Here is a 25885-nt window from a genome sequence, read left to right as displayed (position 1 = left end):
CTTAGCACACATTTTCAAAAGATCCTAACTTAGCATTAATTTCAGATTCCACATTATTACACCTGTCCTCAGTGTTAAATTCTAACCTTCTTGATAAATCTTGGAAATTGTCATTCCGTTTCTGACTAAGGTCAGTAAACATTTGATTTACATGAATGGTCAAGGAATTAGTCACTTCATTCTTTAAATCTATTTTTAAATTCTCTGCTCCACTATCTAAGGCATCAAATTCGGTCTTAAGAGCACCCATGTCTTTGCATAGATTACTACATTCTTTTTTTGCAAGTCAACTTTGTCATTTAGCAAACCTAGATTTGTTGCTTGACTATTTAGAGTTTCCCTCTGAGCATTCAAAACTTCACTCTGGGTATTTAATTACGAATCTAATGAGTTTAACTTAAAGACTCTGAGCATTTAATTGAGAATTTACCAAACTTAGAGTCGCACTCTGAGCTTTGATTAAATTTAACAACTCAGCCCAGTCAAGTGTTTCTTTGCTAACTATAATTTCCATGCTTTTATATGCTTTAGCCGTAGTAAGCATTTAAAACTAACTTTAAGTACTATAATTACACAATAAAAGTTCACTCAACAGTGTGTACCACTTCGTACTAAAGTAATAAAGTTTTGTTCCATGCTCACCTGGCATAGAAGTCTCATTGTGTAGGTGAGCGGATGTAGAGCCAGCTCAGCACCGGTGAACAGCAGCTGGTGCTGGCGGTATCAGATGTAGGTTGGTTTCTGCATCTGCGTCCTCGTGATGTGTGTGAGAGCTGTATACTCACCACAATGGAGCTTCTTGGTTGAAGTGTTCTACGCGTATTTCTTCTTAGACAAATGCGTCGTAATCTTCTTTGCTGTTTTATAGTTGTGAATTTTCCATGTCTTCACCATTTTTCATTCAAATTTTGCTTTGTTGGATACTTGAACATATTCCAATGTCTCAGAGTAAATACCTTGTTGTGTTATGTTTGGTTGCTGGGGCAACACGTAACAACTTCTTCTCTAGTTTTTGACTTAAAATTCCCATTTTCTTGGGTCCTTTCATACAGGTTGCCAGATTCTAACATGTTGTGACGACTTTTTTAATAGACCTTCTCTTCTAACTTTGCTCTTTTAGCAACACCGTTGGTATATTTAACTTTCCAGCAGAATGAAATTCTTACTTTCCACATACATATATGACTTCCATTAAGTCACTCACTCCGTCCATCACCAGAAATAAATTTAATTACATTTATAAAAAGGCTGGCTTAATAACCATGACTCTATTTCACGTGAATCATAAAACGGATCTTGCCTGTAACAAGGCTGGATTAAGAGTTTTTAAAATTACTTTTCCAACTGTTCTTCTTTCACATAACAATAGTCAATGACACAATAGACACAGAGCTGTATAAAAACTGCATGGCTCTTCCTCTAAAACATCTATGAATTGCCCGACAAGTATTTGTCGGTGCCGTTTGACCGCTGCGTCTACTTTCTTCCCGCGACTGATTTTAAACCTGCACAAACAAACATGTGACGTGCAGTAGGTAGGATTTTACCATCCCACACTTGTATCTAGAATATTGTGTGTTTGAGATGGTAGAAGGCTGAGTGGTTCTAGAATTTACACAGAAATTCTTGAATCACTATGATATGTCATAGTGATATACTGCAAGAACATAAGGAGCCATCTTATCTGTTGACAGTAGCAGATGAAGCTATCAAGCTGACAGCAATGGGCATATTCCTGTCAGCTGGATAGCCTCATCTGGTACTGTCAGACGATCAGATGGCTCCATATGTTATCTTATCATATTACTATGACATATATGTTACACTTTGCACCATTTCATTCTGCTGTTTAGCTAAAATGTATATATTGCAACCACAAGTTTTGAGTTTGGAATTTTAAACATGTTTGTGACAAAGAATCTTGCTTCAGTAGTCATAGATATTGCTTTCTATTAGGTGATACGAAGATTACCATTTAACTGGCCAAAACTAGTAATTGATGTGTCCTTCTTTGTGATTGCACCAAATAAAAAGTTTTCCTTAAAAATTAATAATCACTTTTTTTCAATAGTTCGCAAGTTAAAATTTTATTGGCATGAGTGAATAAGCAGAACACTTGAGAGGTTGTGTTCTAAGACAACTTCACCACATGCAGCCACAGGAAATAAACAAAAATTAAACTGAATCAGTTATCACATCATTACAAGGTAAAAACTTCCATGGGTATAATGAAATTTCAAGTAGGGTTATGATGATGAGTGCACCCTATATTAATTCTGTACTCAGTCACCTCTACAATGTGTCTTCCACGTGTGCTCAGTTTCCTGACAGATTGAAATAATTGGTAGTGAAATCACGCTATAACAGTGGTGAAAGAAACAATGTAGACAATTATTGGCCAATTTCTTTGCTAGAAGTGTTTGCAGAATTTTTGAGAAAACAGTGTATAGGAGAGTAGTGGCACATATCAGTACACATAATTTGCCGTCAGACTCACAGCTTGACAAAACACAATGGATACAATTTCTGATGCAGAACTTCAGTAAAAGCAAAATTTTATTATCACAAGGTAGTCAGAAAGACGGTGAAGTCAACTATTTTAAATTCTTAGGAGCAGAGAGTAGATGGAAGGCTTTCTTGGAAATGTCAGGATCTTTTGGAGAAGTTGATTGCTGCCATCTTCACTGTATCTGACACTGAAACATGAAGACACATTTACCTTGCTTACTTTCATCTTGTATGGTATTATATTTTGGGACAACTCTCTGAACTCACCAAGAATGTTCTTAGGCCAGAAAAGGGCCGTCAGACTGTTCTGTGGTGTCAATTCATGAAATTCATGTAGACAGTTGTTCGGGTCTCTTGGCACTAACTGTGCCATCCCTGTACTATATTCCGTTGTGGGATTTTGTGTCAGCAGTATTGACATTGACTCATTCAGAAGAAATGCAATTCATTAAGTGGGCCGTAGATGGAGAAAAAAATATATATGCTCCTGGATAACACTTCCTTAAGTGTTGTACGGAAAGGTGTGCACAATTCAGCAGTTTTCATTTTCAGCAGGCTGCCAGCAGAAGTGAAAAAACTTGAGTGATAAGCCCCAAGTACTCAAATCCAAGAGTTTTGCTTGTATTAAACTCCTATACTGTAGAAGATAGTTGATAATTTTTCTCTGTAACGTGTTATTTATTCATATGCTCTCTGTTTTTGTATTAATTCTTTTTTAATAAATTTTATAATCGGCATTGTATATTATGTATCTATGAGTACCTATGTCTCACTAAGCACCATGGAGCTTGATATATACGCTGGTCTCAAAAATTAAAGCAACAAACAGAAATTTTGCGAGGTTGCTTGTATTGTGCCACAAAACAGTATGAACAGGCGATGGTAATGTAGAAACAATGTGAAGAATACAGAATGTAACAAATTTCAACATGCATAATGCTAGGAAAAAAACTTCATTTTTTCCAACTTTTAATGGATTTACACACACATCCCAGCAACTGGTTAATGTGCTCAGTGTGGAGTGCGGCCACCTTTGGCAGCAACACAGGCCTTACAACAATGGGGTATGCTGTGAGTGATGTCATCAATCTTGTGCCGAGGCAATAATGCCCATTCTTCCTGCAGAGCTGCTTGGAAGTCTTTGAGAGTGATTGGTGGATGCGGTCTTGATGCAAGCAGACATGCTCTATGGGATTTAAATCAGGAGAGTAAGCTGGCCACACCATGTGTGCAATATCTTCTGTTTCCCAGAAAACATCAACCACTCTTGCTCTATGAGGTCAAGTATCGTCATCCATCAATACAAAGTCTGTGCCAAAAGCACCTCATAACAATGGCACATGAGGTCCCAAGGTCTCGTCATGATACATGACAGCAATTAACCTGTACTGTTTCCTGAAGAGGTGTCTGAGTGGCCAACATAATCCCTGCTGACACCATTAGGGATCCTCCAAGACATTGATCTATCTCCACAGTGTTTGTTGGGTGCCGGAATTGTGTTCCACTTTCCCCCCTGGATGCGAATCTGTCGAGAATCACTCGCCAGACCAAATTGGGACTCGGGTGTAAGAATATTGGCCCCTTGTTTGACTGTCAAGATGGCATGTTAATAACGCTGCTGTAGACATTCCTTTCTGTGAAGAAGTGCCAGAGGCACACATACAGCAGGTCTCTGACAATAAAGGCCACTGTACTGAAGCCTTCTGTAGACTGTTTGCCCCGATACAACACATCCAGTGGATGCTGTGAGGTCAAATGCCAGTTGCCATGCAGTACTAAGGCAGTACCGTCGTGCCCTTACAACCAAATAATGGTCCTCTCTTTCTGACGTCATACATGGTCGGCCGTGCCCTGGTCTTCGGGATACAGTTTTGACCTCTATAGATTGTCACCATGTCAACAGAAGATTCACATTAAGCCATTGCGCCAAATCAGTTTGGGACTGATCTGCTTCCATTCTTCCTACGGCCCTCCACCACAGAATGTCAGGTAGGTGTCTTCTCAGTGCCATATTGCATTGTCTGTGACTGTACACAGCGATTGTGGGCGCTGGACTATTCGGCAACACTACCTTGTTTGATGTGTGCCCTGACATCGTCATTGGCGTGGTTGTCTGTTGACCGGAATGCCAGCTTTCATGTAGAACCCTATTGTACAGACATCTGTTGACAGTTTGTATGATTATATCATGAATTAGACACCGGACAGGAAAGTAGTGGTTTGTTGCTTTAATTTTGGACACCAAGGTAAATGAATTGACTGTGTTAAAGGCAGATGTAGCAGTATAAGTCACGCTCCTTTCAAAAGTAGCATTTGCATTCTACTGTCACAGCCGACTTCTTTTTTCATAAAAATTTTGTAAAAAAATATGTTTGTTGTTAGTGGTAAGGTTTGATTGTGGTTGTTGTCACAGATTGATAAATAACTGTGTGGATAAAATATGAATTATTTCAGTCATTAGTTTTAAGCTTTTTGAGCTGTTAATGACATTTTACAAACCATCTAGAAAGAAAAGAATCTAAAGTTAATAGACAACTCAAAAGGAGGATAAGTTGCTCATACATAAGAAAAAGTTAAAAGGTCTAGAAGTAATGGTCACTTTCCTTACAGTCTTTGCCCTCAATACATAATTTTGTTGATTTCGGAAGGCAGCTTTCAGTATTTGGGTCAACTTAAATGTCAATAGCTTAAATAAAATCCTGACTGTCAGTTGAGTTGGCTCTTTACACCTCTCATACAGTCTGTAATTTAGATCAGCATATTTAGCCATTTGACATTCATTGCTCGAAAAACACCTCCTCTAAACCCTTCTGTGCAATACATCTCCAGTTATTTATATCCATGTAGCTCTTTCATGATTTCTGTCTTCTAAACACATTTAGGTTGTCATCTCTGTCTTTCATCTCTCTTGAAACCCAGCAAAGCCCTGCATTGGTCCATTTACCACAGACTCCATGCCTAATTGCCATAAGTCTAAACTGTTAAAACAGACTGATTGTAAACTTTCTGTTTTAGACATGTAAAAATTTTTGATTTTTACTGAAAGTACTGCTGATTATTTTTACTCTTCTGTTTATGTCTCTTGCGTTCAGTCTTCAGCTGCACTAAATACAAAAAATCTTTAACTGGTTCTGAGAACTTTTTTGTTATTTTGTTCAGCTTTCTTTTCAATGTGTTGCTTATTTATTATTTTAATTGATTTTTCAGAACTGTTGTTAAACTTGCTCTATTCAGTTTCTCCATTCGTTGTTGAAATTAGTCAGCACTAGAGGTAAACAAAGTGGTTTATTTGTGTTCCTTTAATATACAGGGGGAGAAAAATATTGTCATGAAATTTTAACCCTGGATAGCTGATGCCAGTAGGGACCAAAATTACTGATGTTGTGTAGGTTGACAACACACAATTTTTATACTAAGAAAACTTGGCACCATGCGCTCCAATTGGGGGCAGGATTGCCCTGTTACCAGATGTCTGGACAACGCATTACCATGAATGCTTTGCCTGGCAGAGATTGCGATGTATCCAAGGTGGCCCGCATGCTCATGCCACCCTTCCACTCGGGGGCCTGGGGGCAAATCTGCCGAGGTCCCGACACATCCATTGTAGTTTCATGATAAGACGTAACGGGAGCAAACCCATTGACAGAAGTTAGTTCATGTACAAAGTCTTTTACAAACTGTGTCGGCCCTCAAAAGGGCCTTTTTTTATAGCTAAACATTGTTTACTTAAAGCATGTACTCAAACTGGCAACCCTCTGACAAGACACAATCTTGGTTATGTCGAATGGCATTTTGCCGAACTCTTTCAAGGATTCCTGGTATTGCCCTGATGTGATTGGCAGTATGTTGAATGTGATCCATTAATTCCTGTTCGTTTCTAGGTGGTTCACGTCCAGGTGGGTGAACTAGAACCTGGAAGAACCCCCACAGGAAAACGTCCGACAGCGTGAGGTCTGGTGATCAGCGGGGCCACGTCCTATGAGCACCTCTACCAATTACTCAGCCATCAAAGAGTTTATTTAAATATCCGTGCACAGCACGGCTGTTAGCTGCAGATGTCCCATTATGCTGCAACCACAAGTGTAGCCGTATGTCAGGGGAACATCTTCCAGCAGGCTGGGTAGAGTTTCTTACAAAAAGTGAAGGTAATTTGCCCCGGTAAGTTGGAGGTAGATGGACTGTCCCAATCAGATGGTCACCAACAGTGCCTGCCGAGATGTTGAGCAAAGATCATTCCTGGAGTCCGTGGACATACGTGATGTGAGGATTTCCCCATTGCCCAGTAATGTATGTTTCGAGTGTTGTCAAGGCCATACCGATGAAAGGTGCACTCGTCAGTAAACAACTCAATGGCAGGGAAGTCTGGATCTCGTGCAGCCTGTCGCAGAAACCACTGTCAAAACCTTAGCCTGTGTTCATAGTCCGCCGTAGGATGCAGGTCTTGGACAGGGTGGAAACTAAATAGATGCTGGCCATCATCCCTCAAAACCTCCCAGACTAACCAATGAATGACCCCCATGTTGTGTCCAACTGCTCGAGTACTTGTTGTAGGTGCTGCCTCGAAGCACTCGAAAACGGTCTCTTCAAATGCATCATCCCGTCATTTTTGAGGTCTTTCAGCATCACCATGATATCCCACTAATGAGCCTGTTTCCCAAAGTCGCTGGTGAATTGCTGTAAACTTTTGCAGGTGTGGTTGGAGTCTTGCTGGGTACCATTCCTCATACAACCGTTGAGCTTCATGAGCGTTACTGTCGGCTAGGTCATAAACAAAAACCATTTCTCATTGGTCTTCAAACGAATACCGTGCCACCATGCTTACTGTATGACTAAATTGCAGGTGGTGGTGGTGTGTGTGTGTGTGTGTGTGTGTGTGTGTGTGTGTGTGTGTGTGTGTGTGCTCCGAAGCAAAGCTTACTTGTAAATGCCTCTGACATGAGGTGGGGACAAACAGCAAGACCTATTCAACACGTGGGCGTATCACGTTGGGGCAGTGACGGGGCAAGGGACGTTTGTATGCGTGAACCGACAACCATAGTGCTGCCCATCAACTGACAAACAGCAACAGGGCAATCCCATGGCCAATCAGAGCATGTGGCACCAAGTTTCCGTAGTTTCCTACTGGCATCAGCTATCGAGGGTTAAAATTTTGTGACAAAATTTTTCTCCACCCTGTATATTCCTTCTCCATTTCCCCGGTTTAGGGATCTTCCTCTAGGGATGCTGAGAATAGTTTTGGTGCTACAGAACCTCTCCTTTCAATGGTGAAGAAATCTTATTGAAGCTGTGGAACTGATGTATAAATTCTGCAGTGTCCAGACATAATGCCTTGTTTCTCAAGGGTTGCTGGAACAAATAGATTTTGTAGAAATCTAATCAGAACCTTTCCTCAAAATCTATGAACCATAGACAGAGTGGTAATTCCTGCTGATTGCTGAAAGCTGTCCTCAACCTGAAGGCTAGTATGAATGCCATGGTGATTCATTTTGCACAGTCCTTTTGATGGTGGTGTGCCCTTGCCTTTTGGGTGACAAACTCAGCTCTGGTTTCGAGTGGCTAACTGAAGTCATAAAGGCTGCCAGTGTTGCTTGCGAGATGAAAGCAGAGCTCACCATTTCCAGCATAGTTGACAAGACCGATTGTGGACCTCTGGTACAGAGCTGAGTGGAGAGTCTGAATCAGTGGCTCAGATCGCTCAGCGACTGTGTAGGCTGCAGATTCCTCGACTTGCGCTGTAGGGTGTTTGAGTTTCTGGTTCTGCTGAATAGGTCAGGAGTTCACTACATGCAGGAGACAGCTACACAGGTAGCAGGGGGCATGTAGCATCAACTGGACTGTTTTTTAGGTTAGAGGGTCTCAGGAAAACTCAAAAAGGACTTATGTCTCGAAGGGTGCAGGCAAAACACAGGAAGAACATAAATACAGGAACCATTCGTATAATAGTTGTAAATTGTCACAGCTATGTTGGGAAAGTACCAGAGCTCCAAGGACTAATAGAAAGCACTGATGCTCAAATCGTTATAGGCGCTAAAAGCTGGATAAAGTTGGAGATAAGTTCAGCCAAAATTTTTGTGAAGAACATAACGGTGTTCCAAAATGATAGGCTAAACACAGTTGGCGAAGTTTGTTGCCATTATAAGTAGTTTACCTTCTCACGAAGTTGAAGTAGTAGGCCCTGTGAGTTAGTATGGGCGGAGGTCATTCTTGGCAACTGGAATAAAATAGTAATTGAATCCTTTTACTGAGCTCCCAACTTGGATGATATAATTGCTGAAAGGTTCAAAGATATCTTGAGTTTAATTTCAAACAGGTATCCGACTCGTACAATTATAGTTGGTGGTGACTTTAATTTAGCTTCATTGTGTTGGCGAAAATACATGTTTAAATCTGGAGGTATGCATAAAACATCATCCAAAATAGTGCTAAATGCATTTTGTAAAAATTGTTTCTTGCAGCTATTTCAGGAGCCCATACAAATAGAAAACGGTTGTGAAAACACACTTCACCTCTAAGCAACAAATTATCCTAAGCTCCAAAATGGATACTGGGATTAGTGAACATAGGGTTGTCGTAGTGAGATTGAATATTGTAACCCTCAAATCCTCCAAAAATAAAGGAAAGATATACCTACTAAAAGCAGATAAAAATACACTTGTATGCCTCCCTGAGAGACGATCTCCACTCCTTCGAAATTAACGATGTAAATGTAGGCCAGATGTGGCTTGAATTTAAAGAAATAGTATCGACCGCAATTGAGAGATTTATAACAAATAAATTAACAAATGGAGCTGATCCTCCTTAATACAAAAAACAGGTCAGAACACTGTTGCAGAAACAGCAAAAAAAGCATGCCAAATTTAAATGAACACATATCTCAAAGATTGGCAATCTTTTACAGAAGCTCAAAATTTAGTGCAGACATCAACGTGAGTTGCTTATAATAGTTTCCACAATGAAACATTGCCTTGGAAACCTGGCAGAAAATCCAAAGAGATTCTGGTTGTACGGAAAGCATTTTAGCGGCAAGATGCAATCAATGCCTTCTTTATGCTATAGTGATGAAAATGCTATTGATGACAGTGCTGCCAAAGTAGAGTTATGAAAACCAAAAAAGACGAAGTAAATATTCCAGAATTTGAATCAAGAACAGTTACCAGCATGAACAGCTTAGAAGTAGATATCCTCAGAGTAGTGAAGCAACTTAAATCACTTAATAAAAACAAGTCTTCTGGCCCATAATGTGTTCCTTTCAGAGTAAGCTGATGCAGTAGCTCCATACTTTACAGTCATATACAACCTCTTGCTCATCAAAAGATCTGTACCCAAAGACTGGAAATTTCCACAACTCGCATCACTATCCAAGAAAGGTAGTAGAGTAATCCACTAAATTACAGGCCCATATCATTAATGTCGATATGCAGCAGGATTTTGGAACATATATTGTGTTTCAAACATTAAGAATTACCTCGAAGAGAATGGCCTATTGACACTTGGTCAACATGGACTTAGAAAACATTGTTATTATGAAACCCAACTAGCTCCTTACTCACGCAAAGTTTTGAATATTATTGACAAGGGATTTCAAATTGATTCCATATTTCTAGATTTGCAAAAGGCTTTGGACACTGTAACACACAAGCAACTTGAGGTGAACTTTCGTGCTTATGGAATATTGTCTCACTTAAGTGACTGGATTTGTGATTTCCTGTCGGAGAGGTCACAGTTCATAGTAGTTGATGGAAAGTCATAGAGTAAAACAAAAATGATTTCTGACATTCCCCAAGGAAGTATTGTAGACCATCTGCTGTTCCTTATCTTTATAAACAGTATCTATATAAACGATTTAGGAGACAATCTGAGCAGCCATCTTAAGTAGTTTGCAGATGATGCTGGCATTTGTCATCTTGTAAAGTCATTGGAAGATCAAAACAAATTGCAAAATGATTTAGAAAAGATACCTGTATCGTGCAAAAATTGACAATTAACCCCAAATACTGAAAGGTGTGAGATCACCCACATGAGTTCTAAAAGGAGTCTGATAAACTTTGGTTACGCAATAAATCAGTCTAATCTAAAGGCCGTAAATTCAACTAAAAACCTAGAAATTACTGTTGCAAACAGTTTAAATCGGAAAGAACCCATAGAAAATGTTGTGAGGAAGGGAAACCAAGGACAGCGTTTTATTGGCATTACACTTGGAAAATGTAACTGATCATTAAAGAGAGAGCCTACACTATGCTTGTCCGTTCTCTTTTAGAGTACTGCTATGGACTTCTTGCCAGATAGAATTAATGGAGTATATCAAGAAATTTCAGAGCAGGGCAGCATATTTTGTATTATCATGAAATGGGGAGAGTGTGTCAATGACATGATACAGGATTTGGGATGGACATTTTTTGGTGCAGTAGAATCTTCTCAAGAAATTTCAATACCAACTTTCTCCTCCGAATACGAAAATATTTTGTTGATGCCAACCTGCATAGGGAGAAACAACCATCATAATGAAATAAGGGAAATCAGAGTTTGCATGGAAAGATATAGATGTTCGTTTTTTTCCACATGCTGTTCAAGCTTGGAATAATGGAGTGTTATTGTGATGGTGGTTTGATGAACCTTCTGCCTGGCACTTAAGTGTGATTTGCAGAGTATCCATGTAGATGTGGATTTGGATGTAGATGTAAAGACATATTTTAATGTGGATCTCGAATCATGTTGCTCCTTGGTATTTTTCACATTTACAAATCACTGCCGGAAGTGAAAAAAGTGATAAGTGAGAAAATGAAAATCCAAGACTGAGTGGGGAGTTAAGCTGCCAAGCCACACACTGTTACTCACTGCTATGTCTTATAATTCCATTTGTGACTTGGAACTCTGTCTACATTTAGTGTCAAATTTTTCATTTTCATGATTAAAATCCAATCTTATGCATATGTCATGGACAATAATTTTACTGAATACTTCGTGCAATACAAGGACGACGCTGATCTGTAGACTTTTATGTAATGTACATGTTGGACCATTGTATTTAGGCCGGTATTACACTATCAAATTTCTTTGTCCAGTATCTTTGTCCAGTTTCTTTGACAAAGAAATTTGATAGTGTAATACCAGCCTTAGAAAAAGAACCATTGAATGATTAAATAATCCTGGCTTTCATTAGATATCTAATTAATATTTTTGTAACCTGTGATTTATGTGTGCTGTCTATTGATTACTGTTTCTCAGGTGCCAGAGAAACCGAAAGCAATTCACAACACATTCATCTGTCTAAAGCTAGAATAAATTATGTGCTGGATACCAGTTCAACAGAGAAGTGTTGTGTGGCATTTAAATTTCTGGTCCATAGAAAGTTATTTGTACCTACGGTATTGTTACAGGAAGAGCAGCTCCATCGAAGAACAGCAGAAACAGTCTCACAAAATATGCATATGAATTCACAAGATTCTAGAGTGCAGAAGTCAACTGTTGAAGATGTTGAAACAGGGAATAGTGAGGTAACATAACCTTCATTGAATTTGAAGAAAAACGCAAATTCTTACCTGGTAATAAAATGTAACAGTTGCTGTATTTTACACACTATAAGGCACACTTTTTTTTCTTCAAAAATTGCTTGCAAAATTCAGGTACGTCTTATACTCAAAGTTAATATAAAAATTCCCAGTGTTTGATTTAAAATTCCCAACAGTTTTCAAAATAGCCGTACATTCAATGCACGGGGAAGCTATCTCGATCTGGCAACATTGGATTCAACTGGCAGCAGCAGTGCACTGATGCGATGAACGTGAGTTGCAGGGATTCACAAACTTCCTAACACTGTTTCCCTCCTACCTTGCAATCACGAACCCAGTATAGCCTGTGGTACGTCATTGCAGTCTACGGTGCCAATGAAGTTGAATTCAAAGTGATTTGTGTAATTGGTAACAGTACAATATTTTTGCTAGTAGCTAGTTTTGTAATGGAAAAAAAGGTACAGTATCCATATGCTGCAAGCTATAAATTAAAGGTAATAGCATAAGCAGAAGAATATAGAAACATAGCGGCTGAGTGGCATTTAGGCCCTCCACCAACAGATTTGTGATTGGTGAGCTAGTAAAGAGGAATTTAAAAAAATGAAAACTAAATGTGAAAATAGATGATTGAATGCAAAAACTAGAATGACAAACTTGAATGCCAAAACTAGATGATGACATACTGACATGGATTCAGGGACACCATCAAAATGGCATTGGAATTAATACAAAAATGATTCAAATACACGCTTGTAAGCTGGCGCTGCAGCGGAACTTAGGACTTCAAGGGTGGAGTTGGTTGGAGCTACAGGTTTATGAAGCATCATGGACTTGGTATATCAACCAAACCCAAAATATCTTGGAAAATGCCTCAAGAGTATGAAGAGAAAATATTATGTTTCCATCACCCTATTATTCAACATCGGAAGAAAACCAGTGAGAAACTAAACCAAATAGCAAACATGGACAAAAATCCAAGTGCTGAGTAACAGAACTATTGCCATGAAAGGTGCCAAAACTGTAACTATAAAAGCAAGTGGACATGAAAAAATGCACTACACTGTTCTCTTTTCATGTTGTGCTGATGGTACTCAATATAGTGATCGTTTTCAAGCACAAAATAATCCCAAAACCTTCTAAAATACCACTAGCTAATGTTGTTCACGTACGTGACAAGAGTTGGATGGATGAGGCTGGTATGAAATTGTGGATTAATAAGGTGTGGGATAGTAGGAAAGATGCTTTCTTGAAGAAGAGTTCTCTTCTTGTGCTTGATCAGTTTAGTAGTCATTTGAAAAATTCTGCGAAGGAGAAAACTCACTGTTATTCTGGGAGGACTTACTTTACGGTTGCAACCTTTATACATAAACCATTTAAAGTGTATACGAGAGAGAAATGGAAAAAATGGATGTGGATGAAACCCAACATGAATTCACGCCAAAGGGAGTTTAAAAATGGCTTACAATCAAACAAGTGCATCAGTGGATAAAACAGTCATGGTGAAAAGTGAGAGAAGAAATTATTGTTAAATCTTTCAAGAAGTTCAGTGTAATAATGCTCTCAATGGGAGTGAAGACCATTTTATATACGAAGAGGGTGGTGGTGGTGGTGGTGGTGGTGGTGGTGGTGGTGGTGGTGGTGGTGGTGGTTCAGATGACAATTTTCATGGATTTTAAAGGTCAGTTCAGACTTATAAACTAAGAATTTTTTTTGGTTTGGCTTTGCAATTTAATAATAAAAATTTACTTTAAAAAAAAAATTAAGGTTCATCTTGTAGTCCATAGTGCGTAAAATACGGTAATGTTCCATATGATGCACAAACTCACAGTGATTGTATATTTTTTATACATTCTTTTACTGTTAAGAAAAATTTTAATGCTCATGCGGAGAATAAAGTTATGATTTCTGAATGCACCCTTTTCAACAGCTCAGGAACCCTAACTGTACTGTTTCATGTAAAGGACAGTTCATTATTTATGTTAAGGTATTCTGAGAAATTCACTATAGTAGAAAATAATGTAAAATAAAATAAAAATAATAAAAATCTCTATCTGATTCATTTAGGGTCAAAATTATACAGATCCAAAACCCAAGTACTTAAAGATAACGTACTAAAGGTCAGCAACAAACATTGAGTTTTTTATTGACATTTATTTTCACCTTGCAGTAACAATTTATGATGCTGACCACCTTCTCAGTGCACACATTACAACATAATCCATTGAAAGAGCTGTAGCCTAGGCTCAAAATCATTTGGCACATTTGTTGTACACATTGATAATGATAGATGTGTAATTGCTGCTCCATACTCCATGAAATGTCCATACTGAACTCTTGGGTGAGTGCATTTAATGGGAAAACTGAAGGGTGCTTCTTAAAATCCTTTTTCCTGCTCTCTCTCTCTCTCTCTCTCTCTCTCTCTCTCTCTCTCTCTCTTGAATGTCTTCGTTTCTCATAAGTTTCTGTCCAGGGCACTAAATTTATTCCCCTTAGGGTATGTACTGCAAACCTTTTCTGTGTACATTCATTTAGGTTTCTAGTCATTATTTCCCGTTCCAATGTACAACCTTGGACATAGTATATGAGCACTGGCCAGCCAGCACAATGACTAAGACCAGGTTGTCCATGTAAGATGCCAGTAAAACTGGCCACTCCTCAGAATTCTAAGTCTAACCTAACCTGGAGGAAGTATTGTCTTCCACTCAAGCTGTAAAGTCCTATATTTGCTAGTGGTCTACATCATGCGTTGTAGATTCAAATTACTGAGTTAAAGATACCACTCATTTCTTTATTTTTTATGACATTTCAGCTGTCTGTTAATGGTATTGGTCACATATAATTTGCTTCACTTTCTAATCAATCAGCAATATCAAAACCTTCTGTGAAAGGTCTTGTAGCTTAATTAGGATCAGAATAGTCTATGCTCGAGTGTTTCCTCACACCACAGTAGCCCCAACCACTGGCCACCTGCCAATGGGCACCTTGGTTTGATCACAGTGTGGCGCACTTTGGCACATTTTTGCTCTAGCATTGTTAGCATAAAATTGTTTCTTACTGTAGTCCGATTTTCCAAACAAAATAGTTCTATAAATTGAATGTACAGTGTGCAGTTAAACAAGATGCCTAGGTTGCTGCGAGTATTTTTATCAAGTGTCAGTTTCTTATTTGAAGTTCTAGTATTTTTCGTGCAGTTACATATTGGAATTTGCATATTGAATCTTACAAAAATTGAATAAACATTAGAAAATATAGTTGAAAGTGGAAAAAGTCTAGTATTTGTGACGTATTGTTCTCTTTGGTTTTAAAAGAGGAATGCAGGCAGCGGAAGCAGCTCAAAACATTTGTAGCATTTGTGGGTGCGAGTGCTATCAGACAAATAGCTTCAGAAAAGGATTTTCTTCTTTCAAGAAAGATTGTTCTGACATGAATGATTTTCCACATTAAGGAAACCTTATAATAGGTGTGACTTTTGCACTGTGACTGTCCCTGGTGACTTGGCTTTAGCCATGAAAAGGGTCTGCCATGGGAAGTCTGTCTCGTCCACAGTACAGTTCCTGTAGCTGCATTGCCTGTGCCTTCTGTGGGTTCTACAGGTGTAGTTGCTGCTCATGCAGAACACGCCAGTCAGTTTGATGATCAAAATTCAGTTGGCCCTGCTGGTAGTGAATGTACCTACCTCTGAGGCCCACTGGTGCGCTATAACAAAGAGGGAGTGTGAAAGTGACAGGCAGTGTAGAAAATGCACCGTATAAGTTACAAGCAGCCCTTACATTACACCAAGCTTTGCTGTATGAGAACACTGTATCAGAATTTTCCGAAAACGTGTAGTTTACTGTGGCAACCCCCCAGGGGGCTCACATCTCTTTTGCGAATAAGTGCTTGGCTGCCATGGGGCCTCAGCCCTTAAATGCTACTTCCTTTTCTGTACTGCAAGTCTATTCTTATGCTTTTCTTTTTTCCTCCGCTTTTTTAGTGGATGGTTTCTTGGTTCTGATTGTGCTTTGATCTGGTTTGTGATTTTGGACAGTCATTTTCTTCCCTTCCGGCATTCTACAACTTTTCGTTCTTAACTATACGGTCCCCTTGTTTGGTTTGGCTTGATACTCTGTTCCAGGCGAATTTAACTTTCTTCCACTGGTGGCTGCATGGCCCCCAACAGTCTCGCCAGATAGGAAAGATTATTATAATGCAGAGAGATAAGACCCCACAACGTTTCCTTCCGTGGCTACATTCTGGGAAGAGGGACAAGCCAGACACCTGGGTGCAAAAAGCTTCACCCAGTACTTGATGCGGATACTTTTACTGCGAAGAAACCATTATTTTTTGTCAAAAACATTGAAGATAAATTTGGCGAAGTTGAGTCTTTGGTAAAAATACAAAATGGTTTGTTATTAATTAAAACTTCCTTTGCTGGCCAATCTGCAGCTCTTAGGGCATGTGATCGTCTAGGTGATATACCTTGACCATTGCTCCACACAAAACTTTGAACATGGTCCAAGGCATCATCTGTCACAGAGATTTTTGCCTTCCAAACAGATGAGGAGCTCTGGACTAATCTCCAATGGCGAGGCATACATTTTATGAGATGTGTGCGTTCAAAGGAAATGCCCTCCCAGATAAAGTTAAGTTCATGGTATGCAGGTGTGATATGAAACTGTATGTCACACCACCAGTGAGGTGCTTCAGATGTTTACACTTTGGGTGTATGTCATTCCTTACAGGGTAGTCCCAAAATGCGGCAGCTGTGGACAATCACTCCATGAAGGTAGCCCTTGTAAAAATCACCCTTTGTGTGTCAGCTGTGTGGAACACCACCCTCCACGTTCACCGGTTTGTCCAGTTTTTAAGAAAAAAAGGAAGATCAAGGAATACAATCAATCGATTGTCTGCTGTATACTAAGGCATGGAACAAATTTGAACACCTTCATCGTGTGAATATGATTATCAATTACGCTAACACCATGATCATACCTCAAAATCTCGCACCGCCCACCCTCCTCTCTTGTGGTACCTACAGTATCTTTTTTTGGGAACTTCCCACACCCAGCTGGAGCAGCAATCTCCTTCTTTGGTGTTTACTGGTGACAGGGCTCCATCTCAGGATCAGTCTCCTTGGCAACCCCTAGATCAGAGGCTCAATGCTAAACAAAGGCTGAAGCAGCCCTGGCCATGTGGGTCCCAGGGCCATCTGCTCTTCATCTGTCCCCATAATCTATGCAGATAGCCCCTTGAATGAACCTTGCCCACCAAAGGCTACAAAGGGAGTCAGAGGTGGCGGCGGCAGCGGCTCCTCCTCCTCTGATGCCCCTGGAGGCGCCAGCTTCCCCCATGTAGTTGGATTCTGAGACGATGTTTTTGATTGTAGTTCCATCCCCACTGTTGACAGGCAGTGTGGTGTGATTGGTTATCCAGGCCCCTTCATGCCTAACATGGTCAACAGTCACATGATCATTCAGTGGATTTGCACTGCTGTCACCTGCCTGAACCACACTTCTGTGTAGCCTCTCCTTATGCAGTTTGCATTTCTCTCCCACTAATGCACCACTGATGATCATTCTCCAATGCTCCGTGGGTATCGTGCATTCTGTCTGAACCGTGCAGGTCCTGAGAGGGTATCTAGAGAGGTCTGTACCTTGATTCATACAGATGGTGTCAGTGGATTCCCCTTCATACCTCATTGGAGATGCTGGTGCAAATGACCTCGGTGATTAATATTTGCATTGTTTACTTACCTCCAGACAGACCACTTACATTGAATTGACTACATTAATCTAACAATATCCCCCCCTTTTTTTTTCCTACTTGGGTATTTCAACCCACACCAAACTTTTTGGGGGGAGTACCACATCGTCTGGTAGGGGATCTTCTAATTGACCTGTTTCTCTCAGACCATGATCTCTGCCTCCTCAATGATGGTTCTTGTACCTACTTCAGTATGGCACATAGCACGTTTTCAGTTACCAATCTTATGCTCACTTCTTGTGGTTTCACTACATTGGTCACTACACTACCACCTTTGTGATTTCCTTACCACTGCCTGACAGATTGACTACCCCACCGGGCATTTAACAGAGCCAACTGGCCCTTGTATGCCTCTGCTATTACAGTTGCCACCTTTGTTGGATTGTATTAATGAGCTTGTGCGAGGCATCTCAGACCTGATCGTCCACACCACTGTAACTGCTGTTCCCCTTCCTATAGGTCCCTCACACCATTGGCCAGTGTTGTGGTGGACCAAAGACATTTACAATAGCTGTTCAGGATTGTCGCTGAGTCCAGCAGTGATTCAAATTACATTCTTTGCTGACCAGCTTCATCACTTTTATGTGACTCTGGGCTAAGACTCACTAACTAGTGAAACGCAGTAAGGAGGAATGCTGGGAGCACAATGTCTCCTCCCTGGGGATGTATGCATCTTCATCTCAGGTGTGGACCAAGCTCCTTGGTCTTGTCCTACCGGGTGGTCTTTTTACCAATTTGTTGGTTCTCGTGGGACACCTTGTGACCCACTTTGCAACAGCATCAGTGTCCTCTTCCTATCTGGCTACCTTTCTATTTTCTAAGATCCCCCCCCCCCCTCCACACACACACACACACATTGTTTCACTCCTCACCAAGCAGAATACTTTAATAAATGTTTCACTGACTAGGGACTACTTCAGGCCATTGCCTTGTCCCACAATATAGCACCAATTCTCAATCAGATGATCCAATACGTGAATGTTCCCCAAAAGCAACATCTCAGGGCATCCAACAGGTGATTTCACCTCACAATGCCATAATACCACAATTGTCCCAGTCCTTCAGCTAGGCAAGAACTCAGTGTCCCTCGACAGTTACTGGTCAATTATCCTGACCAACGTACACTGTAAGCTGCTAGAAATGATAGGTGCCTGGACATTATGCTGGGCTCTCGAATATCAGAGCCTTTTGTCCCTCTATCAGTGTGGTTTCCTGGATGGACAATCCACAACTGACCATCTGAGGCTTTTTCTAAACATCAACACCTTCTCTCTCTCTCTCTCTCTCTCTCTCTCTCCCTCTCTCTCCCTCCCCCCCCCCCCTCCCCCTCCCGCCCCACTCTCTCTTTTTTGATCTGCATGAAGTGTATGACACCACTTGACATCATCACATTTTACTGACCCTCCATGACTGTGGCTTTTGAGGCCCCCTGTCGATTTCTATTCAGCATTATCTTATCCCTATGGTTGTTCCAGTGTAGAGTTGATGCTCCACTCAGCTCCTCACAGGTCCAGGAGAACTGCATCCCACAGGGCTCTGTGCTGAGTGCCACCCTCTTCCTTATCACCAGCAGTGGGCTAGTGACCCCGCTGCTGGTCACCCCTGTGTTGTTACATCGACAATTTTTGCATTTGGTACAGCTCCCACTCAGTAAATGTTGCTCAGCAGCAGCTCCTTGATGCCATCTGGCATCTCTCTATGTGGGCTGTTTCCCATGGCTTCTAATACTCTCCTTCAAAAATGCAGATCACACATTTCTGCCATGATACCATGGCCCATACTGACCTGAAACTGTACTTAGATACCCAGCACCTAGAGATTGAAGCAAAGTCCCGTTTCCTGGGCCTTCTTTTCAATAAAAAAGCTGACTTGGCTGCCCCATATTCATCACCTGAAGACTAACTGCATGTGGAAGCTTAATGCTCTCTGCTTCCTCGCCCACATAGGAATGTGGATTGTGCTACTCTTATCCATATTTAACGGACCCTGATTTTGTCTTGACTGGACTACGGTTGCCAGGATTGTGGCTCAGCAAGCTCCTGTGATGTAATAAAATAAAAGTGATGATGTTATTCAATGGAAAAGTTGGAATTTGAGATTTAATTTACTGTTTTATCAATCACAATTGGCGTAAGAGTTATGGATTGACCATTGTCATAAGATATTGCATAATGAAATGTGAATAGTCTTTACTTGCAGTTTCGCATGGCTTGAGGCAGCCACAGCTAACGTGCTATTGATTAAGAAATTGCATTATCGTCTTTCTGATTAATGAACCATGGACCTTGCCATTGGTGGGGAGGCTTACGTGCCTCAGCGATACAGATGGCCGTACCATAGGTACAACCACAACGGAGGGGTATCTGTTGAGAGGCCAGACAAACGTGTGGTTCCTGAAGAGGGACGGCAGCCTTTTCAGTAGTTGCAGGGGCAACAGTCTGGATGGTTGACTGATCTGGCCTTGTAACAATAACCAAAACGGCCTTGCTGTGCTGGTACTGTGAACGGCTGAAAGCAAGGGGAAACTAAAGCCGTAATTTTTCCCGAGGGCATGCAGCTTTACTGTATGGTTAAATGATGATGGAGTCCTCTTGGGTAAAATATTCCGGAGGTAAAATAGTCCCCCATTCGGGTCTCCGGATGGGGACTACTCAAGAGGACGTTGTTATCAGGAGAAATAAAACTGGCATTGCACAGATCGGAGCGTGGAATGTCAGATCCCTTAATCGGGCAGGTAGGTTAGAAACTTTAAAAAGGGAAATGGATAGGTTAAAGTTAGATATAGTGGGAATTGGTGAAGTTCAGTGGCAGGAGGAACAAGACTTTTGGTCAGGTGAATACAGGGTTATAAATACAAAATCAAATAGAGGTAATGCAGGAGTAGGTTTAATAATGAATAAAAAATAGGCGTGCGGGTAAGCTACTACAAACAGCATAGTGAACGCATTATTGTGGCCAAGATAGACACGAAGCCCACGCCTACTGCAGTAGTACTAGTTTATATGCCAACTAGCTCTGCAGATGACGAAGAAATTGAAGAAATGTATGATGAGATAAAAGAAATTATTGAGGTTGTGAAGGGAGACGAAAATTTAATAGTCATGGGTGACTGGAATGCGAGAGTAGGAAAAGGGAGAGAAGGAAACATAGTAGGTGACTATGGATTGGGGCTAAGAAATGAAAGAGGAAGCCATCTGTTAGAATTTTGCACAGAGCATAACTTAATCATAGCTAACACTTGGTTAAAGAATCATAAAAGAAGATTGTATACGTGGAAGAATCCTGGAGATACTAAAAGGTATCAGATAGATTATATAATGGTATGACAGAGATTTAGGAACCAGGTTTTAAATTGTAGGACATTTCCAGGGGCAGATGCGGACTCTGACCACAATCTATTGGTTATGAACTGTAGATTAAAACTGAAGAAATTGCAAAAAGGTGGGAATTTAAGGAGATGGGACCTGGATAAACTGACTAAACCAGAGGTTGTACAGAGTTTCAGGGACAGCATAAGGGAACAATTGACAGGAATGGGGGAAAGAAATACAGTAGAAGACGAATGGGTAGCTCTGAGGGATGTAGTAGTTGAAGGCAGCAGAGGATCAAGTAGGTAGAAAGACGAGGGCTAATAGAAATCCTTGGGTAACAGAAGAGATACTGAATTTAATTGATGAAAGGAGAAAATACAAAAATGCAGTAAACGAAGCAGGCAAAAAGGAATACAAACGTCTCAAAAATGAGATCGACAGGAAGTGCAAAAGGGCTAAGCAGGGATGGCTAGAGGACAAATGAAAGGATGTAGAGGCTTATCTCACTAGGGGTAAGATAGATACTGCCTACAGGAAAATATCAAGAGCTCAGATGGAAACCCAGTTCTAACCAAAGAAGGGAAAGCAGAAAGATGGAAGGAGTATATAGAGGGTCTACACAAGGGCGATGTACTTGAGGACAATATTATAGAAATGGAAGAGAATGTAAATGAGAGATACGATATTGCGTGAAGAGTTTGACAGAGCACTGAAAGACCTGAGCCGAAACAAGGCCCCGGGAGTAGACAACATTCCATTAGAACTACTGACGGCCTTGGGTGAGCCAGTCTGACAAAACTCTACCATCTGGTGAGGAAGATGTATGAGACAGGCGAAGTACCCTCAGACTATTTGTATGGAGTGTAGCCATGTATGGAAGTGAAACATGGACGATAAATAGTTTGGACAAGAAGAGAATAGAAGCTTTCGAAATGTGGTGCTACAGAAGAATGCTGAAGATTAGATGGGTAGATCACATAACTAATGAGGAGGTATTGAATAGAATTGGGGAGAAGGGGAATTTGTGGCACAACTTGACGAGAAGAAGGAACCGGTTGGTAGGACATGTTCTGAGGCATCAAGGGATTACAAATTTAGCATTGGAAGGCAGCATGGAGGGTAAAAATCGTAGAGGGAGACCAAAGAGATGAATACGCTAAGCAGATTCAGAAGGATGTAGGTTGCAGTAGGTACTGGGAGATGAAGAAACTTGCACAGGATAGGGTAGCATGGAGAGCTGCATCAAACCAGTCTTGGGACTGAAGACCACAACAACAACAACAACAACAACATGATTGTAGATACGATCATACCCGGTTGTGGAGTTATTGTTATGACAAAACAATTTCCTAAGGGACCAGGAAGTTCTTAAGGGTGTAAAAACAACTGTAACATCACACAAAAAGGGAAATTTAACATTAAAGCTGATAAAAAATAAATGGCGTGTGACTAGGGCCTCCCGTCGGGTACACCGTTTGCTGGGTGCTAATCTTTCGATTTGACACCACTTCAGCGACTTGCGCGTCAAATTAAAGCTGATGCAAAAAGACGATAAAACATTTTTTCTTTTTTTCTTTTTAAAAATGTGACAGGCGCATTGGACTGCTGATCTTGGTGTCTGTAATCTTAGCAGAATGCACAATTAAAATGAAAATAATATTGAGGAGATGATAGCAAAGAGCACTGCTAAATGATTCAGTATTTCCAGAAAAAATATTTATTGTAACTGAAACATATATCGTACCTTATGCTTAGTACAACAATGGCGGTAGATTTTTATTTCCGTTTCATGTCCATTGAGCGCTCTTTTATATAGCCATTGTCTTCTTGAGTCGCCCATGCGTCGTCACGATAAGTTATAACAGTTCTTCTTTTTACGCTTCACTCAAACTTAGACGGAACACGTTTTTATACATTTAGTAAAAATTAGATCAGACTGCCACAAATCCGCACATATCGTATATCGATCCGTATTCTTCTCAGTTTATATTGCCGCTCAAAGACAACGAATTACATTATTTAGGAAATTCCACCGTTGCTATGCAATGCCTTATTATACATTAATCATTCTTTACAAACAAGTATTCACCTTCTGGCTGAAAGTGTTAACTATTTGCTGTTTTAGTGAAGCCAAAAATAGCACATATCACACTCCTTTAGCTTTGTGCTTGTTTATAGTTGATGCACCATTGTGGCGTGCATCTAGCCACTGGAGCCTTTTGGACTATTCCCATGGACAGTCTCCTTATCAAAGTGGGGACCTTCCCTCTTCAGATTTGATGGTACAAGCTTTTGGTCTCCTATGCAATCACCATCCAAGAATTCCCTGAGCATCCTATGTATCCCATTCTCTTTGCATATGAAGGGTGTTGTCATCCCGATACCCACAATGAGGTGGGATTACCAGTTTGAATTTGACTTGCTCCCCTCAGTGAAGATTTCCATTTCCCCTCCGTGGACTGAGCTCCCTGTGTTTTCTCATGCACTACCCATTGTATGATGCACAGGCCACAGATTAGGATTAATCTCTTGCAAGGTCCTAAAGTCTCACTCACCTCCATGGCCTTTTGGCATCTTTTATGTCCAGTTCTTCAAGAGTTTGAGGGAGTTACCATCTTTTACACAGACAGCTGTAAAACTGTGGATCAAACTGGGTATGCTTTTACATATCCTGCTGGTATGGAATGTCATTCGCTGCCGGGAACATGTGTTTACGGCAGAGCTGACAGCCATTAGCAGAAACTTCCATTTTACTAAACGGTCCTCCCTTGAGTATATGTACTGACTCAATGAGCAGTCTCCAGCCTATTGTCCAAAGCTACACTTTCCACCCTTTGTTCTCTTAGAATTTTGTCATGGTGCCCGCTGTCTCTGGGTCCCAAGTCTTGTTTGGATCCCAGGGAATGAACTGGCCAACTGTTTGGCTGGAATAACATGTACTTGTGCCCCGTTCACTTTGCTGATCGCAGTTGCAGGTTTGCAAGTGCATGTGAGATCTTTGCCCAATTGGAAATGGAAAATCATCTAGTGGATTACTGCCCCATCTAATAAACTCCGCACAGTGAAGAGACTACTGCAGTGTGGCGCTCTTCCTCCTGCTTCTCCCAGAAAGAATATACAGTCCTATGTCATTTCCACATTGCTCATTGAAAGTTAACCCATACTTGTAGTTGTGAAGCCTTACAAATAGTAGCTCATATGTTGATGGAATGGCTCCTCCTTTTGGCGCTCTATCGTAAGTCTGGTCTTCCAGACTCACTGTCTCTAATATTGGTGGACAATTCATGGATGGTTGACATGACTGTCAGATTCCTCCGTGAAAGTGATTTTTATTCTCTACCTCTGGAGCATGGGCAGGGTGGTTAGGGATGGTGTGTCTCCCACTGTATGCTTGGTCTGGGGGTTTCCCGATTGTACCTCCTTGACTGAGCTATTCTTTCATCCCTCTTTTACGCTGTTATAATTGTTTTTAAATTTGATTTGCCTCCTTTCTGCCACACCAAATTTTCTGTTCTGTATGTCACACACTGTTGAATATTGGGCACTCTTGATTGTAATGGATCAGAGGTGGGACAGCTGTGGGTGGGACATTTGTCTCACAAGCAGAGCCCCTAGGGACATCCACCTGCTGACTTCTATATTTCCATCATCTTGCTTTTATTATTGACAGTACAAAAGATGTCGATTACATTTTAAGCCTTCTTGCTTTTACTGTTATGAATCTCCCGACTAGATCAAGAAATGTTCTCGGTGGACATCTCTGTTTCTGCATGCACCATTCGTGGTTTGAGGGACTGATGACCTTGTTGTTCGATCCCTTAGCACCACCCTCCCCTCCTCACCTGCAAATCAACCGACCATGGGCAACTGCAACACACTAAAAATGAAATGTATGTATAACTTGCATTCTACAATGTATTGAACAATTATTACTATGCAGCAGTACAATATGAACAAAGACCACATGCACAGTAGCAGGTACAAACCACACTGGGTGGGTACAGTGTACAGTATGAACAAAGACCACAAACTCAGCTGAATGACGTGTAAACAAATTTCAGTGGGCATGGGACATTAAGTGATCGGTAAATGATGTGCGTAATATCCTAGTCAGTGCCTCCAAAAATGCAGGAGATTTGAATGAATGTATTGTTGTATTTTGCATTCAGCAGGAAAATGATGTTTCCAGATGCGAGTTCCTTCGCTAAACCCAACTGTCTTGATCTCCACGCAACAGTACCTAACTGTTATTGCTGAGTAGTTGCACTCTCAAACGGCAGTCAATATGAGCAAACCAGTTGCGTCTTTAACTGTGATTACTCTTACTTTAGGTACTGAAGTTGTGCATGTTTCTGTTTAAAAAGAATAGCTCGATGTAGTCACAGGACCGAGTTGTGTATCTGCTTTCATGCCTCAGAGCTAATTCTGTGCAGATAATAACCTGTGACTGTGATGCTGCAGTCAAATAGTCTGTGTTGGCTAGAAATGTGAATTAATAAAATACACAGAAATATAAAATAAAAGATAAACGAATAATTTAATAAAAATGTTCTATTCTAACATCTGTAATTGATGTAGAAGACAGAGAATTATGATTAATAAGGCATATCAAATAAGCGGGAACTGGCCTACAATATTCATTTAAAATACAAATGCAGTCAGGTTACGTTAACAGTTTTATGAGAGTGGTAGCAAAATCCCCAAACCAAACGGTCATCAAAGATACACAAAACTAAGTCCATTTCGTGTTCACAACACACAAAATATTCTCCAGCTCAAAAGACATCAGAGCTCATCATTATGAATTACAAATTG

General features: G+C 40.6%; 1 protein-coding gene across 2 annotated transcripts in view; it reads left to right on the top strand.

The window, feature by feature from the left end:
- The window catches only part of LOC126457161 (general vesicular transport factor p115), a 202666-nt gene that overhangs the window by 141247 nt on the left and 35534 nt on the right, over window positions 1–25885 (top strand). For both annotated transcript variants that reach the window (XM_050093244.1, XM_050093243.1), the window contains exon 15: window positions 11886–12002. In XM_050093244.1, the coding sequence (XP_049949201.1) occupies window positions 11886–12002 (117 nt within the window). The remainder of the gene's footprint in view (window positions 1–11885; window positions 12003–25885) is intronic.

The sequence above is a fragment of the Schistocerca serialis genome, chromosome 2 (genome assembly GCF_023864345.2).
Source record: "Schistocerca serialis cubense isolate TAMUIC-IGC-003099 chromosome 2, iqSchSeri2.2, whole genome shotgun sequence".
NCBI lineage: Eukaryota > Metazoa > Arthropoda > Insecta > Orthoptera > Acrididae > Schistocerca > Schistocerca serialis.
The sequence above is the reverse complement of the archived record's forward strand: the minus strand, read 5'-3'. Positions and strand labels throughout refer to the sequence as shown.